Here is a 17,204-nt window from a genome sequence, read left to right as displayed (position 1 = left end):
TTTGAACAACAAGGAAGACGATGTAAAGTCTTATAATGCTTGCAATATGTTCATATGTGAGTCTTGCTGCACCTTTTATACTTGAGTTTGCTTCAAACAACCTTGCTAGCCTAGCCTTGTATTGAGAGGAATTCTTCTCGTGCATCCAAATCCTTGAGCCAACAACTATGCCATTTGTGTCCACCATACCTACCTACCACATGGTATTTCTCTGCCATTCCAAGCAAATACTTCATGTGCTACCTTTAAACAATTCAAAAGCTATTACCTCTTATTTGTGTCAATGTTTTATAGCTCATGAGGAAGTATGTGGTGTTTTATCTTTCGATCTTGTCATTTACTTTTGACAGACTTTCACAATGGACTAGTGGCTTCATCCGCTTATCCAATAATTTTGCAAAAAGAGCTGGCAATGGGGTTCCCAGCCCCAATTAATTAACCTTCATTAATAATTCTCTTCACATGTTTTGCTCCGATTCATCAGTAAGCAACTTAATTTTGCAAATAGACACTCCTCCATGGTATGTGAATGTTGGAAGGCACCCGAGGATTCGGTTAGCCATGGCTTGTGTAAGCAAAAGGTTGGGAGGAGTGTCATCTATAAATAATGAAACTAAAATACATGTGTAAACAAAAGAGAAGAGGGATGATCTACCTTGCTGGTAGAGATAACGTCCTTCATGGGAACCGGTCTTGAAAGTCTGGTTGATTAGGTAGTTAGAGTACCCATTACCATTCGTTGACAACAACAAACACCTCTCAAAACTTTACTTTTATGCTCTCTATATGATTTCAAAACGTAAAAAGCTCTAGCACATGATTTAATCCCTGCTTCCTCTCGCGAAGGGCCTATCTTTTACTTTATTGTTGAGTCAGTTTACCTACTTCTTTCTATCTTAGAAGCAAACACTTGTGTAAACTCGTGTGCATTGATTCTTACATGTTTACCTATTGCACTTGTTATATTGCTTTATGTTGACAATTATCCATGAGATGTACATGTTCAAGTTGAAATCAACCTCTGAAACTTATATCTTCCTTTGTGTTGTTTCAAAGCTTTCTACTAAGAACTTATTGCTTATGAGTTAACTGTTATGCAAGTCTTATTGATGCTTGTCTTGAAAGTACTATTCATGAAAAGTCTTTGCTATATGATTCAGTTGTTTACTCATTGTCTTCATCATTGCTTTGAATCGCTGCATTCATCTCATATGCTTTACAATAATGTTGATCAAGATTACGTTGGTAGCATGTCACCTAAGAAATTATCATTGTTATCGTTTACCTACTCGAGGGCGAGTAGGAACTAAGCTTGGGGATGCTGATACGACTCCAACGTATCGATAATTTCTTATGTTCCATGCTACTTTTATGATGATACTCACATGTTTTATACACATTATATGTCATATTTATGCATTTTCCGGAACTAACCTATTGACGAGATGCTGAAGTGCCGGCTTCTGTTTTCTCGCTGTTTTTGGTTTCGGAAATCCTAGTAAGGAAATATTCTCGGAATTGGACGAAATCAATGCCCAGCATCCTATTTTTCCACGAAGCTTCCAGAACACCCGAGAGCTACCAGAGGGGAGCCCTGGTGGGCCCAGATGATAGGGCGGCGCGGCTAGGGCCTGGGCCGCGCCCCCCTACTGTGTCGTCGCCCCGTCAGCCCTCCGACTCCGCCTCTTCGCCTATTTAAAGGTCCCTGACCTAAAACCTCGATACGAAAAAGCCACGGTACGAGAAACCTTCCAGAGCCGCCACCATCGCGAAGCCAAGATCTGGACAGGAGTCTCTGTTCCGGCACGCCGCCGGGACGGGGAAGTGCCCCCGGAAGGCTCCTCCATCGACACCACCGCCATCTTCATCAACGTTGCTGTCTCCCATGAGGAGGGAGTAGTTCTCCATCGAGGCTCGGGGCTGTACCGGTAGCTATGTGGTTAATCTCTCTCCTATGTACTTCAATACAATGATCTCATGAGCTGCTTTACATGATTGAGATCCATATGATGAGTTTGTAATCTAGATGTCATTATGCTATTCAAGTGAATTTTACTTATGTGATCTCCGGAGACTCCTTGTCCCACGTGTGTAAAGGTGACAGTGTGTGCACCGTGTGGGTCTCTTAGGCTATATTTCACAGAATACTTATTCACCGAGTTATGATTTGAGTTGGATGTCTCTATGAAATTGTGGTGTGTTAGTACCTCCTGTGAATGCTCAAAGTGACAGCGTGGGGTGTTCATTAGTACTTGGGAATGCATCTTTAAGGTTTGCCTACATGATGAATTAGTATTCGTTATCTTGCCAGAGAGTAATTCAGAGTAGCATAGTGAAGTGCTTATTTATATCCCTTTATGATTACAATGTTGAGAGTGTCCACTAGTGAAAGTATGATCCCTAGGCCTTGTTTCCAAATACTGCAATCATCGCTTGTTTACTGTTTTACTGCATCTTTACTTCCTGCAATATTACTACCATCAACTGCACGCCAGCAAGCACTTTTCTTGGACCGTTACTACTGCTCATATTCATTCATACCACTTGTATTTCACTATCTCTTCGCCGAACTAGTGCACCTATACATCTGACAAGTGTATTAGGTGTGTTGGGGACACAAGAGACTTCTTGTATCGTAATTGCAGGGTTGCTTGAGAGGGATATCTTTGTCCTCTTCCTCCCTGAGTTCGATAAACCTTGGGTGATCCACTTAAGGGAAACTTGTTGCTGTTCTACAAACCTCTGCTCTTGGAGGCCCAACACTGTCTACAACAATAGAAGCACCCGTAGACATCAAGCACTTTTCTGGCGCCGTTGCCGGGGAGGAAAGGTAAAAGGCACTCATACTCCGGTCCCAGGTAAAGTACTTTTCTGTTGCCGTTGTGTGTGTGCTCGAAGCTATTTCCTTTAGATCCTGCAATTGCATCTTTTTGTTTCTTGTTTACACTAGTTAGGCATAATGGAAAACAACAAAAATATGAGAGATCTTTATGAACTTTATCTTGAATTAGGACATGATGTGTTTGAAGAGAGAATTAAAAAACCCATGGAACTTTATATGCATGCTAATGGGAATTTTATTAATATGAATGCTTTGAACACCATTGTTGCTAATGCTATGGAAAATTCTAAGCTTGGGGAAGCTGGTTTTGATGAGTATGATATTTTTAGTCCCCCAAGTATTGAGGAGAAAATTTTCTTTGATGATACTTTGCCTCCTATTTATGATGATTATAATCATAGTGGTCTTTTGGTGCCGCCTACTATGGAGGATAAAGTTTATTATGATGATACTATGCCTCCTATATTTGATGATGAGAATAATAATGATAGCTACTTTGTTGAATTTGCTCCCACTACAATTAATAAGAATGACTATGCTTATGTTGGGAGTAGTAATTATTTTATGCATGTGAATAAGAATGCTTTATGTGATAGTTACATTGTTGAGTTTGTTCATGATGCCTCTGAAAGTTATTATGAGAGAGGAAAATATGGTTGTAGAAATTTTCATGTTACTAAAACACCTCTCTTTTTGCTGAAATTTTTGAAGTTACACTTGTTTTATCTTTCTATGCTTGTTGCATTATGCTTCATGAATTTGTTTATTTACAAGATTCCTATGCATAGGAAGCATGTTAGGCTTAAATTTGTTTTGAATTTTCTTCTTGATGCTCTCTTTTGCTTCATACTCTATTTTTCATGTGAGCATCATTAAAACTGCTGAGCCCATCTTAATGGCTATAAAGAAAGAACTTCTTGGGAGATAACCCATGTGTTTATTTTGCTACTGTTTTGTTGAGTCTTGGAAGTTGTTACTACTGTAGCAACCTCTCCTTATCTTTATTTTATTGCATTGTTGTGCCAAGTAAAGTCTTTGATAGTAAAGCCAATACTAGATTTGGATTGCTGCGCAGAAACAGATTTCTTGCTGTCACGAATTTCGACCTACCTCTCTGTAGGTAACTCAGAAAAATATGCCAATTTACGTGGGTGATCCTCGGATATGTACGCAACTTTCATTCAATTTGGGCATTTTCATTTGATCAAGTCTGGTGCCTCAATAAAATCCGTCTTTACGGACTGTTCTGTTTTGACAGATTCTGCCTTTTATTTTGCATTGCCTCTTTTGCTGTGTTGGATGGATTTCTTTGTTCAATTAATGTCCAGTAGCTTTGAGCAATGTCCAGAAGTGTTAAGAATGATTGTGTCACCTCTGAACATGTGAATTTTTGATTATGCACTAACTCTCTAATGAGTTTGTTTCGAGTTTGGTGTGGAGGAAGTTTTCAAGGGTCAAGAGAGGAGGATGATATACTATGATCAAGAAGAGTGAAGAGTCTAAGCTTGGGGATGCCCCCGTGGTTCATCCCTGCATATTTGAAGAAGACTCAAGCATCTAAGCTTGGGGATGCCCAAGGCATCCCCTTCTTCATCGACAACTTATCAGGTCACTTCTCTTGAAACTATATTTTTATTCAGTCACATCTTATGTACTTTACTTGGAGCGTCTGTGTGCTTTTATTTTTGTTTATGTTTGAATAAATTCATGCTTGTGTGGGAGAGAGACACGCTTCGTTGTTGCATGTGAACACATGTGTTCTTAGCTTTATCTTAATGTTCATGGCGAAGGTTGAAACTGCTTCGTTCATTGTTATATGGTTGGAAACAGAAAATGCTGCATGTGGTAATTGGTATAATGTCTTGAATAATGTGATACTTGGCAATTGGTGTGCTCATATAGATCATGTTTAAGCTCTTGCATCATGTACTTTGTACCCATTAATGAAGAACTACATAGAGCTTGTTAAAATTTGGTTTGCATGATTGTTCTCTAGAGTCTAGATATTTTCTCGGTTAAGGTGTTTGAACAACAAGGAAGACGATGTAAAGTCTTATAATGCTTGCAATATGTTCATATGTGAGTCTTGTTGCACCTTTTATACTTGAGTTTGCTTCAAACAACCTTGCTAGCCTAGCCTTGTATTGAGAGGAATTCTTCTCGTGCATCCAAATCCTTGAGCCAACAACTATGCCATTTGTGTCCACCATACCTACCTACCACATGGTATTTCTCTGCCATTCCAAGCAAATACTTCATGTGCTACCTTTAAACAATTCAAAAGCTATTACCTCTTATTTGTGTCAATGTTTTATAGCTCATGAGGAAGTATGTGGTGTTTTATCTTTCAATCTTGTCATTTACCTTTGACAGACTTTCACAATGGACTAGTGGCTTCATCCGCTTATCCAATAATTTTGCAAAAAGAGCTGGCAATGGGGTTCCCAGCCCCAATTAATTAACCTTCATTAATAATTATCTTCACATGTTTTGCTCTGATTCATCAGTAAGCAACTTAATTTTGCAAATAGACACTCCTCCATGGTATGTGAATGTTGGAAGGCACCCGAGGATTCGGTTAGCCATGGCTTGTGTAAGCAAAAGGTTGGGAGGAGTGTCATCTATAAATAATGAAACTAAAATACATGTGTAAACAAAAGAGAAGAGGGATGATCTACCTTGCTGGTAGAGATAACGTCCTTCATGGGAGCCGCTCTTGAAAGTCTGGTTGATAAGGTAGTTAGAGTACCCATTACCATTCGTTGACAACAACAAACACCTCTCAAAACTTTACTTTTATGCTCTCTATATGATTTCAAAACTTAAAAAGCTCTAGCACATGATTTAATCCCTGCTTCCCTCTGCGAAGGGCCTATCTTTTACTTTATTGTTGAGTCAGTTTACCTACTTCTTTCTATCTTAGAAGCAAACACTTGTGTAAACTGTGTGCATTGATTCTTACATGTTTACCTATTGCACTTGTTATATTGCTTTATGTTGACAATTATCCATGAGATATACATGTTCAAGTTGAAAGCAACCGCTGAAACTTATATCTTCCTTTGTGTTGTTTCAAAGCTTTCTACTAAGAACTTATTGCTTATGAGTTAACTGTTATGCAAGTCTTATTGATGCTTGTCTTGAAAGTACTATTCATGAAAAGTCTTTGCTATATGATTCAGTTGTTTACTCATTGTCTTCATCATTGCTTTGAATCCCTGCATTCATCTCATATGCTTTACAATAATGTTGATCAAGATTATGTTGGTAGCATGTCACCTAAGAAATTATCATTGTTATCGTTTACCTACTCGAGGGCGAGTAGGAACTAAGCTTGGGGATGCTGATACGTCTCCAACGTATCGATAATTTCTTATTTTCCATGCTACTTTTATGATGATACTCACATGTTTTATACACATTATATGTCATATTTATGCATTTTCCGGAACTAACCTATTGACGAGATGCCGAAGTGCCAGTTCCTGTTTTCTGCTGTTTTTGGTTTCGGAAATCCTAGTAAGGAAATATTCTCGGAATTGGACGAAATCAATGCCCAGCATCCTATTTTTCCACGAAGCTTCCAGAACACCCGAGAGCCACCAGAGGGGAGCCCTGGTGGGCCCAGATGATAGGGCGGCGCGGCCAGGGCCTGGGCCGCGCCCCCCTACTGTGTCGTCGCCCCGTCAGCCCTCCGACTCCGCCTCTTCGCCTATTTAAAGGTCCCTGACCTAAAACCTCGATACGAAAAAGCCACGGTACGAGAAACCTTCCAGAGCCGCCGCCATCGCGAAGCCAAGATCTGGGGGACAGGAGTCTCCGTTCCGGCACGCCGCCGGGACGGGGAAGTGCCCCGGAAGGCTCCTCCATCGACACCACCGCCATCTTCATCAACGCTGCTGTCTCCCATGAGGAGGGAGTAGTTCTCCATCGAGGCTCGGGGCTGTACCGGTAGCTATGTGGTTAATCTCTCTCCTATGTACTTCAATACAATGATCTCATGAGATGCTTTACATGATTGAGATCCATATGATGAGTTTGTAATCTAGATGTCATTATGCTATTCAAGTGAATTTTACTTATGTGATCTCCGGAGACTCCTTGTCCCACGTGTGTAAAGGTGACAGTGTGTGCACCGTGTGGGTCTCTTAGGCTATATTTTACAGAATACTTATTCACTGAGTTATGATTTGAGTTGGATGTCTCTATGAAATTGTGGTGTGTTAGTACCTCCTGTGAATGCTCAAAGTGACAGCGTGGGGTGTTCATTAGTACTTGGGAATGCATCTTTAAGGTTTGCCTACATGATGAATTAGTGTTCGTTATCTTGCCAGAGAGTAATTCAGAGTAGCATAGTGAAGTGCTTATTTATATCCCTTTATGATTACAATGTTGAGAGTGTCCACTAGTGAAAGTATGATCCCTAGGCCTTGTTTCCAAATACTGCAATCATCGCTTGTTTACTGTTTTACTGCATCTTTACTTCCTGCAATATTACTACCATCAACTGCACGCCAGCAAGCACTTTTCTGGGACCGTTACTACTGCTCATATTCATTCATACGACTTGTATTTCACTATCTCTTCGCCGAACTAGTGCACCTATACATCTGATAAGTGTATTAGGTGTGTTGGGGACACAAGAGACTTCTTGTATCGTAATTGCAGGGTTGCTTGAGAGGGATATCTGTGTCCTCTTCCTCCCTGAGTTCGATAAACCTTGGGTGATCCACTTAAGGAAAACTTGCTGCTGTTCTACAAACCTCTGCTCTTGGAGGCCCAACACTGTCTACAAGAATAGAAGCACCCGTAGACATCAACTAGCTTATAGCTTTCTAGGCTAAATTTGATGCTCTTGTTCTACTCTATATCTAGACCAAGTTAATCATGAATCAAAAGTAAACCTTGATAAACAAAATCAAAAGCTTGTAAGGTAAAAACTTGGGATATGATCATTAAGCATAAAGTAAAATGTGGTGGTGCCTTGCTCTGGTAGAGCTTTGCACTTAGCAAGAATATTAGCTTGCCTTCAGTGGTGTATTGATCAAAGTGGTCTCCTTCTTCTTCAGGGTAGAAATCCTCCTCCTCTTGATAGTCTCCGGTACTAGCGTCTATAAACGAAGTACGAGGATACAATCACCAAACAAAGCTTAATACTAGACTAAGCACACACATGAGTCACACAAGTTAGGCTATCATCACAACATTATTATTATGTTGGTTGACTTTGTTTTCTTGTTAAGAAAAATAATTTGCTCTCATTAAAATATTGATTAGGGTTTCTATTTAATTCTTTGGAGAAATAATATCCTCTTATTGAATCTTGTTAAGATTTAATTTCCTCATATGATAGTATATGAACTCATGTTGACCAAGGTCAACAGTTCATAATTATCATTTGGGAAAATGATTTAAATGAGGTGAGGTACCTCATGCAATTTAATCTTAACATGGTAATGATTTAATGTCCTCAAATAATTCATTATGAGATCAATTAGACCATAGTCACTACCTCATGTTGATTTACTTGAGACAAAGATTTAAATGAGAAGAATCCATCTCAAATAACAAGGTATGGTCACATGTTGACCAAGGTCAACACTTCCCACTTATTATTGGAGAAACATAATTTAAATGAGGTTATATACCTCATGCAATTTAAATCCTATTTGATTTAATATCCTCAAGTGAGCAAATATGAGACCAAGCAACAAGGGTCATCACCTTACTTCATACCACTTGGGAAGATGATTTAAATGAGGTGCTACACCTCATAGATTTGAAATCCTAAATTTGGAAATAATTTAAATGGGCTAGTATTGACTACCTAGCCAATTCTTGATTCTAGCCCATGATCATACAAAGTAACCAGGTGATATTTTTGCATAAACAATTAGAGTATTTGAAATGTGAATTATGAGAGGTGGAATCACCTCAAAATTCAAAATGGTTGATTTTATAAATTTATTTGAAATCTGCAAAGTTACTGATTTATTATTTTTGGTATATTATTTCTACAAAAGATATAGGGTTGAACCCAATTTGGTTGGTTAGATCTTTTCATAAGATTTCTAACAATATAAAATTCACTAAATTTGGCTGAGTGGATTTCGAATTATTCAAATTCTAAGTGAGTGCCAGTATTGAATTTGAAGCCAAAAAAGATTTAAACGAATTTGAATTATGGGCCTAGGCGGGAAAGCGTAACGGGCTAAACAGACGAAAAATCCATGGGCTGGCCCAGCTAGCGCGTCTCGCACGCCGCGGGCCGCCTGACAGTGGGGCATGCCTGTCAGTCACTAATAACACCCGAAACGGTACGCTGGTGGGGAAGCGTTGGATTAGAGAGGGATCGGACGGCGCACAGTCGTCGTCGTCGACGGCGAGAGACAGGTTTACTGGCGGCGCTGGTCGGGGGTTGGGCTTCGGCGGCGTTCGACGTTGTCGAGGACGGCGAGGCGAACGGTGGTCGAGGGAGAGCTTGAGGAGGACGCAATCGTCGGCGGCTTCTGCGGCGGTGCTGCGGGACTTCGGCGTGCAATTGGGCGGCTACGGCTTAAATTGAGGGCGGCGCTGCTCGAGGAGGAGTTGTGAGGTGAGGGAGGAGAGTTGATGTGCTCAATTCATCCAGGGGCGTGCTCCTTTTATAGCTGCGCGAGGTGGCCGAGGGTGCGGGTGAGGTCGACCTTGGCGTCGTCGATTCGAGCGGCGAAGGGGCAAGGTGAGGTAGGCGTCCTGTAGGCGACGTTGATGCGGTGCTAGCGCGCGTCACGGCGAGGACAGGGATGGTCTGAGGCGGTGGGGCGACGTCATGGACTGGCGGACCCGTGGCGGCAGAGGTCGACGGTGACGGCATCTATAGGGCGACGGCGAGCCAATGAGCGTGTCTCTGAGGTTGCTGAGGTCATAGGGAGTCTACTGGCGCGAGGAGAGAGCGAGGTGAGTGCGGTGTCAACGGGGCGACGTCATGCCAGATCGTGTCCAGGACGCTCGCCGTGCGTGCTCTGGCATGGCATGGCGTGACTGGGCGCGCGTGTTCTGAGCATCGCCGGCTTCCTCTTGGCTCGGGACTTTGTCCAGTGTCATCAGCAGGGAAAAGTGAGTCTCCAGGACATGGTGAGGTGGGTTGGAGAGGACCAGGGGCAAGTGTGACAAGGTGGTGACCATGAGGGCCGGCATGGCATGTTCTGTGATTTTGTGTGCATAATTCTGGGTCTCTGCGTGCAGGGCATGGTTGTGTGAGGTGAGTCTAGGTTATTTGACATGGTGAGCAAGGTGAGGGGGGTCAAGAGCATGCACCATTAATTTTTGTCAAAGTTTATGTGACATACACCATGACATGAGTTGTCCTTGTGCTAGGTGAGCATGGCTGGGTTAAGTGAGGTCATTTAGAAGTACAAAGCACTATTGATGAGCCAAGAGATGAATAAAGAGTGGTGGTACATAGTTGGTGGGAGTGGGTGTACCTCTATGTAACCAATTGATTCTCTTGTCAAAACACTCATGTGTGTGTAAACTTTACTAAGTTTCTTCATAGATAGGTTCTAAATGATATTGGGCAACCACTCATGGCATTGGTTTGATTTTTGAAATTGATTTGTGAAGATTCTAAATTTGGAGGGAAACTACAATTTGTTTCAATGTAGCATCTTGGGTTGACTGTTTTGAGCAATGGTCAAAGATCTGGTCAAAGTGGTCAACACCCAAGTTGTTCATCTTGATGAGTTCTTGGACAAGGTACCAAGATTTGGCAGGGTTTGGTTTAAGAAACTCTTAATAAAAGGGCTCCAAGTGGGTAAGATATTAAAAAGGGCACATGTGACCATTATCATATGCAATTTGGAAATTGCATTTATTTGATTTTTGATTTTATTTTTCTTGACCCAATTGATGTTGTTGAGGGTTAAAATGGTATAGGGTAGTGATCCAACCATTCATACCAAGTCTTGAGGTCATTTGCTCAAATTTACATTTTTGCCAATTCCTCTCATATGCGTCTAAGGACATTTTTATTTTCTTTTGTTTCACCTTGGATTTGATTTCTTAAGTGCTAGGTAGTGTTTATTAATGTTTTCCAATCATCTAATCAAGGTAGAAAGGCCTAGGTTAAAGTTTTACGAAATTAGCCATAGGCACATATATGAGGCTATTTATATTTTCTCTTTTTCTTAGTGATTTCTCTTTGATCTAAATGATCATGGTTTAGGGTTTAGGGGGGGTCTAACAATGGTTCACCACCATGTGGTAAAGTAACTAGGGCCAAGGTCAAAATTTGCATACTAGGGCTTTATGCCCACATATGTCTTTTTATTTTATTTTAGTTTCATCATATTTGATCCTATTTGGTTTTGAGAAGGTTAGGGTTTAGGGTTTTGGAAATATGTTCAATGCAATAAATAAACAATCATGGCAATAACACAAGGATTAGGTATGAGCACTAAGCATAGCACCTGATGTAATAAAAGTTTTTGTTGGTTCTCATTTTTGGAAAAAGGAAATTCATTTTCTTCTTTGTTTGAAAATTTGAGATGTTACACTATATTAGTTGTTGGAGATAATCACACTTTACTTTATTGTTAACAACTAAAATTGTAAGCAGAGGCATCTGTGAGCCCCTTTGCAAAAGCATCGGATCTTTGACTCGCTAATGTCCCCTAGGACCCGAGTTCTTGTTATCTGTTCCGAGATTGAGCGCTCTACCCGTACGTGGGGGAGTGGGACCCCCATCACCCACTACCTTTCCTCAAGTCTATTTACTGGGAGCCACAACCTTGGTTTTATTTTCTCATATGCACGATGCACGATTTACTTCCTGTTGCCTTCGGGTGTTTATATTATGTACTGTACTCAACTCGTGGAACGATTAGCGACAGCAGGTTGTTCACACTTAGCTTAGCCGTTGACACAAACCTCTGGGTCTGTATCGGAGTACGGCCGAACTTCGTCACGGGTAGCTTAGCGGGGTGGCTCCCCTTAAACTTTATCTTGCATTGGGAACGGTCTTGTTGTGAGACTCCACCTGTAATAAGTGGGTTCGAGCATGCGTATGGTTACATTTGGGCAACCCCTGCAGGGTGTACATCTTATCGATAAGCCGTGCCCGCGGTTATGGACGACATGGAATTGTATGGCTTGATCATAGAGACAACTTACACCTTTATATTGTTGCTGATGCTCTATCTAGGAAAAATATGCTATTAACTCAACTTGATGTTAAAATTCCTGGATTAGAGGTATTATGTGATTTGTATGTCACTGATCATGTTTTTGCTGAACCATATCGCTTGTGTGCTATTGGTAAAGCATGGGAAAAATATCACATACATGATGGGTTCTTGTTTAGAGCTAACAAACTATGTGTTCCACAATCGTCTGTGCGTTTGCTCTTATTGCAAGAATCTCATGATGGAGGTTTGATGGGTCACTTTGGGCGTGAGAAGACGCTACTCATGCTAGCTGATCACTTCTATTGGCCAAAGATGAGGCGGGATGTGAACAGATATGTGAAGAGATGCATTACTTGCAACAAGTCCAAGTCCAAGCTGAAGCCTCACACTATGTATACTCCGTTACCGGCACCTACTACACCTTGGGAAGATATTAGTATGGATTTTGTGTTGGGTTTGCCGCGTACTAAAAGAGGCCATGATTCTATATTTGTGGTAGTGGACAGATTTTCTAAAATGTCACACTTTATTAGGTGTACATCTACATGGAGTCCCGAAGACTATTGTTTCTGATCGTGACGTGAAGTTTATGATCTACTTCTGGAAGACACTTTGGGGAAAGCTGGGGACAAAGCTACTTTTCAGTACTACTTGTCATCCCCAAACTGATGGTCAAACTGAGGTGGTGAATAGAACATTGTCGCAGCTGTTGAGATCCATGATCAAAAAGAACCTGAAGGAGTGGGAAGATTGTTTGCCGCATGTGGAGTTTGCTTACAACAGGGTGTTACATTCTACCACAGAGTCGTGTCCTTTTGAGGTGGTGTATGGTTTCAAACCCATTACTCCGCTTGACTTGTTGCCTCTACCCATACATGAGAGAGTCAATATGGAGGCATCAAAGAGGGCAGATTTTGTACGGAAGATACATGTGAAGACTAAAGAGTTGAAAGAAAAGAAAGGCAAGAGCAATGCTGCAAGGGTGAACAAGAAGCGCAAGAAGATGTTGTTCAAGCCTGGTGATATGGTCTGGGTACATTTTTGCAAGGATAGGTTCCCGAAGCTACGGAAGTCTAAGTTGTTTCCTCGTGGTGCTGGTCCTTACAAAGTGCTTGCCAAAATCAATGACAATGAATACTCTATAGATCTTCCAATTAATGAGTTTGGTATCAGTAATTCTTTTAATGTGGCTGATTTGACACCATATGACGGAGAAGACCTTGGAGCGTCGAGGTCGACGCTTTTTGAAGTGGGGGGAGATGATGAGGACATCCCTACTACACTACTACCTCCGTCATTGCAAGATGAAGACGATGCTGCTGTGAAGCTCAAGTCCAATGAAGTCAGGATTTGACCCATTACAAGGGCTCGTGCGAAGCTACTCAAACAACAGGTGAAGTTGTTCCTAAGTTATAATTTGATCGACGAGAACTTTATACTGCCTAAGTCCTTTTACTTATGTATGATCAGGTACGAAGAAGGAACAAGCATCACACGAGGAGGAGAGGAGCAGCTGGACAAGAAGCTGGACGTGAAGCTGGACATGGAGCTGGCCATGAAGCTGGACATGAAGACATCCCATGGAAGCGCGAGGGAGGAGAGGGAGGCATGCGCGAGGGAAGAAGACGAAGTCCAGGCCGGCGCCAGGCCCGGTCTGACCGGCCGCCACGCCGGCGCGCCCGGTCCCCAGCCCGGTCCAACCGGACGCCACGCCGGGTCAGCCCGACGACGACCGGATCCTCAGCGGGTGCACACCGGGCAACATCCAGGGGCCCTAGACCCCTAGCCCGGTCACCACCCGCTGCCAGGTCCGGTTCGAACCGGCCTGCCCGGCCCCAGGACCGGTCGACCGACCCCCTGACCGGCCGTGTCCGAGTCTGTCTCGACCAGATCCCAATTTGGGTCGATTTTTAATGTATTTTCTCGACTCCTGGTCGTCCTGAACCCCTATATAAGTGCCCAGGACGCCCCAAATAAGGTTTAGACCACGTTTAAGATGAACCCTAGTTCATAGTTGATTGCTTTGCAACTCTATCGAATCTATACACCGATCCGCATCGATTTGGTGTTTGTTACTGAAAGTTTTGTGTCATCTGCTGTTCCATTGGGAATTGGACGGTTACAACTTACCACTTCGTGGTCGGCGGCTACGTGCGCAAGTGTGTGGAGTTGCGAATATCTTGCAGGGTTGAGAGCCATTGCATTGGCGACAGGGATTGATCGAGAGACTTCGTCGGTGTCATACAAGTTATCTCCACCTCCTCATCGTGTTATCTCCGCTGTGTTCATCGTGTGTTCATCACCACCACCGTCGCTTACTGAGAAGATCGGGCAACCCCTTATCACGCTGACCACGAAGCGATAAATTACAATCTTCTAATTCCCAATGGAACAGCAGTTCACAAAAACTTCCAGTAGCACAAACACCAGATTGAAACGAATTGGTGCGGATAAAACTCCAGATCGAAGCGAATTGGAGAGTATGATTAAGTAGTTTTACGTAGCAAACAACTATGAACTAGGGTTTATCTTAAACGTGGTCTAAACCTAATTTGTGAGCGTCCCTGTAGCTTATATAGGCGTCCGGGACGACCAGGGGACGAAACTAGGAGATACAAACCGACCTGGAATAGGTTCGGGCAAATCTGGTTCGGAACCAGTGGGGCCGGCAGTGCCGGGGTGTCGTAGCTGGCAGTGCCAGTGGGACCGGCAGTGCCGGGGTGCCAAGGCCGGCAGTGTCGGGGTGCTTCCAGCGGTAGCGCTGGGTGCACAGGCCGGCAGTGCCGGTGAATCCTTCATCTTCCTTCGCGCATCCACGGAATGTCTTCACGTCCAGCACCATGTCCAGCTGCTTCTCTTCTCCTCGTGCGACGTTTGCTCCATCTTCGTACCTAATCATACATAAGTAAAAAGACTTAGGCAGTATAAAGTTCTAATCACTCAAAATATCGTTCAGGAGTGATTCACGTGTTGCTTAAGTAGCTTCGCACGAGCCCTTGTAATAGGTCCAATCCTAACTTTATTGGACTTGAGCTTCACAGCAACATCTTATTTATTTTGCAATGACGAAGGTAGTAGTTCGGTAGGGATGTTCTCATCAGCAGATTTCATAGGAAAGAAGAAAATTGAGCAGATCGATCAGGTGCCAACATCACGTCACACCTCACACTTGGCCCCAAAATCCATGCAGGTTCATGTTTCTTTGGTTGATCAATCCGTAGGAAATAACGTTCTACATCTCCGTTTGCGTAGGAGGTAATATGCGTATTCAATCAAGCACATATCTCGTGTCAACTATATATTACTGGAAACAACACTTTTGGAAGGAGTAGGTCGTCCGGCTTGCAGGTGCTTGCTGGAGAAGGACCAGATTTGGAGAAGACCGGACCACGAGATGGAAGTCATCCGACCGCGAGGCAGCGCTTCGCTCAGTGTTCGGGTGTCCGGCAGCGCGCATATCCAGGGAAACGACTGTGGGCGGGTGGCTTGGGCGAGGAGATGTGATTGACGATGGAGGGCCGCTCGATGCTAGGGTTGCATGCCGATGGGAGAGAGAGGGGCGGCGGGGGCACTGTGTGGGCGTGTGTGGGGTTGACTGCGGTGACGTTCCAGAGGACGCGTTAATTCGCGAGGCGCGTTTTGCGGGGGACAACGAAGCAACGGCCGAGTTGGACGAAGGAAGTACGACGAAAGTAGCTTTCGGTGCTAGTCTTTTTAAGTAGCAGAGATAATCATATGACATAGTACGGTTTCTTCTATTTATTTTTACTGCAATTGTACTTACAGAGTAGTACAATTTAATCACGATCGATCGTGGAGGGAGTATGAATTGATAATGGACAATGTGGGCTTGTGGCCACGGATCGATACGGTGATCACCCCAGCGTCGACAATGAGCCTGGGCACTCGAAGGAGATGTCGCAGCCGTCCACCGGCGTGAGCCTGATAACGTGCCAAACCGAGGTCACGAACACCGGGAGGCGCGCCACGGCCTGGCAGACGCACGCGTTGTCGATAGCCATCAGCCGGCGGCAGCAGGCCGTGTCATACGGGTCCCTTTCGCCGTTCTCTGCGCTGTGGCGGTGCCGCTGCCGACGGTGATGCCGCCCCTCGTCTTCTTCCCCTTCCTCGTCGTCGTCATCCCTGGACCGAAGCTGGTACTCCTTGCCGCTGTTCGTCGTTGCTGTCGCTGACGTCGAGGACTCATTGAGTTGCTGCCGGGGGACGGGAGGCCTCACCCCAGGGAAGTTCCTCAGGCTGCACGCCTCGTTTGCCAAGCTGATCTGGGACCGGCAGAAGGCCTGCCCATCCACACAACGCTGCTTCGTGATCAGGAGAGTGAAAAGTAGGAGCAAAGCTAGGGTTATAGCGTTCTGCATGCCTGAAATCAGCTGCTTTAGAGGCGAGATATTCGGTTGGTTTGATGAGCCTCTGCTCAACCTGCTTAAGTAGCGGCCATATTGTATATTTGTGCGATGAAGTTCTTTAAAATAATGAAGTTGAACTTGAGGTCATCTTTGTTTTTCAAGAACACATATATGGAGGAATGCTGATATATAGAACTTGTCACTGTTTAGCTAACATGCCCTTGAGGTACCAGCGTGAAGTCATAACAGACTTGTTAATATATACTGAATTTCCCATGCATTTCTTCGAAGGCTTTTAAAACCCTTTTGAAGCTAGTATAATGGACCTTTTGAATAATAGAATTTCATCTCTGAAACTTACGCAAACTAATTTAATGAGAAGTACCATCAGGCTAGCTGGTTTATCACCTTCACATGATACTTCTTGTTATTAATTAGTCTACATTAACTATGCCGAATTGCCGAAATGAGGATAAAAGTTGTGACTTCTTAGTTAACATGCCCTAAACGTACTAGGCTTTACGTGCCTCATAACAGAGTTGCCGATGCTTAATTTTCCATGTGTTTCTTCCAACGGGTTCTACTATTTTCAGGTATACTATGAACTTCGTAATAAATCTTGTTGCATCGATTGATGTAGAGGCTAGCTCTATTTCTGAAATTGCACAACCTAATTTTGATATTTTAGTAATGCGTACATATATCATAGTATTCTTTATCCATGGGCTGTTGGCTAGCTAGTTAGGCAAAGGAAAAGAAGGGTAGTTGTGTTAAAACAAAGAGAGGTAGTTATGAGGTCAACTGCAGGTCACGTTGAGATAAATCATG

The 17,204-nt window shown here is 43.2% G+C and overlaps 1 protein-coding gene across 1 annotated transcript; it reads right to left on the bottom strand.

The window, feature by feature from the left end:
• Positions 1 to 15,884: 15,884 nt before the first annotated feature.
• Positions 15,885 to 16,388, bottom strand: LOC124682750. The gene has a single exon (XM_047217375.1). It carries the CDS (start codon positions 16,386 to 16,388, stop codon positions 15,885 to 15,887), a length of 504 nt encoding a protein of 167 aa, XP_047073331.1.
• Positions 16,389 to 17,204: the final 816 nt, after the last annotated feature.

Source organism: Lolium rigidum, chromosome 1, assembly GCF_022539505.1.
Source record: "Lolium rigidum isolate FL_2022 chromosome 1, APGP_CSIRO_Lrig_0.1, whole genome shotgun sequence".
Classification (NCBI taxonomy): Eukaryota; Viridiplantae; Streptophyta; class Magnoliopsida; order Poales; family Poaceae; genus Lolium; species Lolium rigidum.
Note: the sequence above shows the minus strand (reverse complement) of the source record. Positions and strands in the feature narration are given on the sequence as shown.

Excerpts from the sequence above, each read along its gene's own strand:
- LOC124682750 (XM_047217375.1), bottom strand. The coding sequence starts at position 16,388 with ATGCAGAACGCTATAACCCTAGCTTTGCTCCTACTTTTCACTCTCCTG.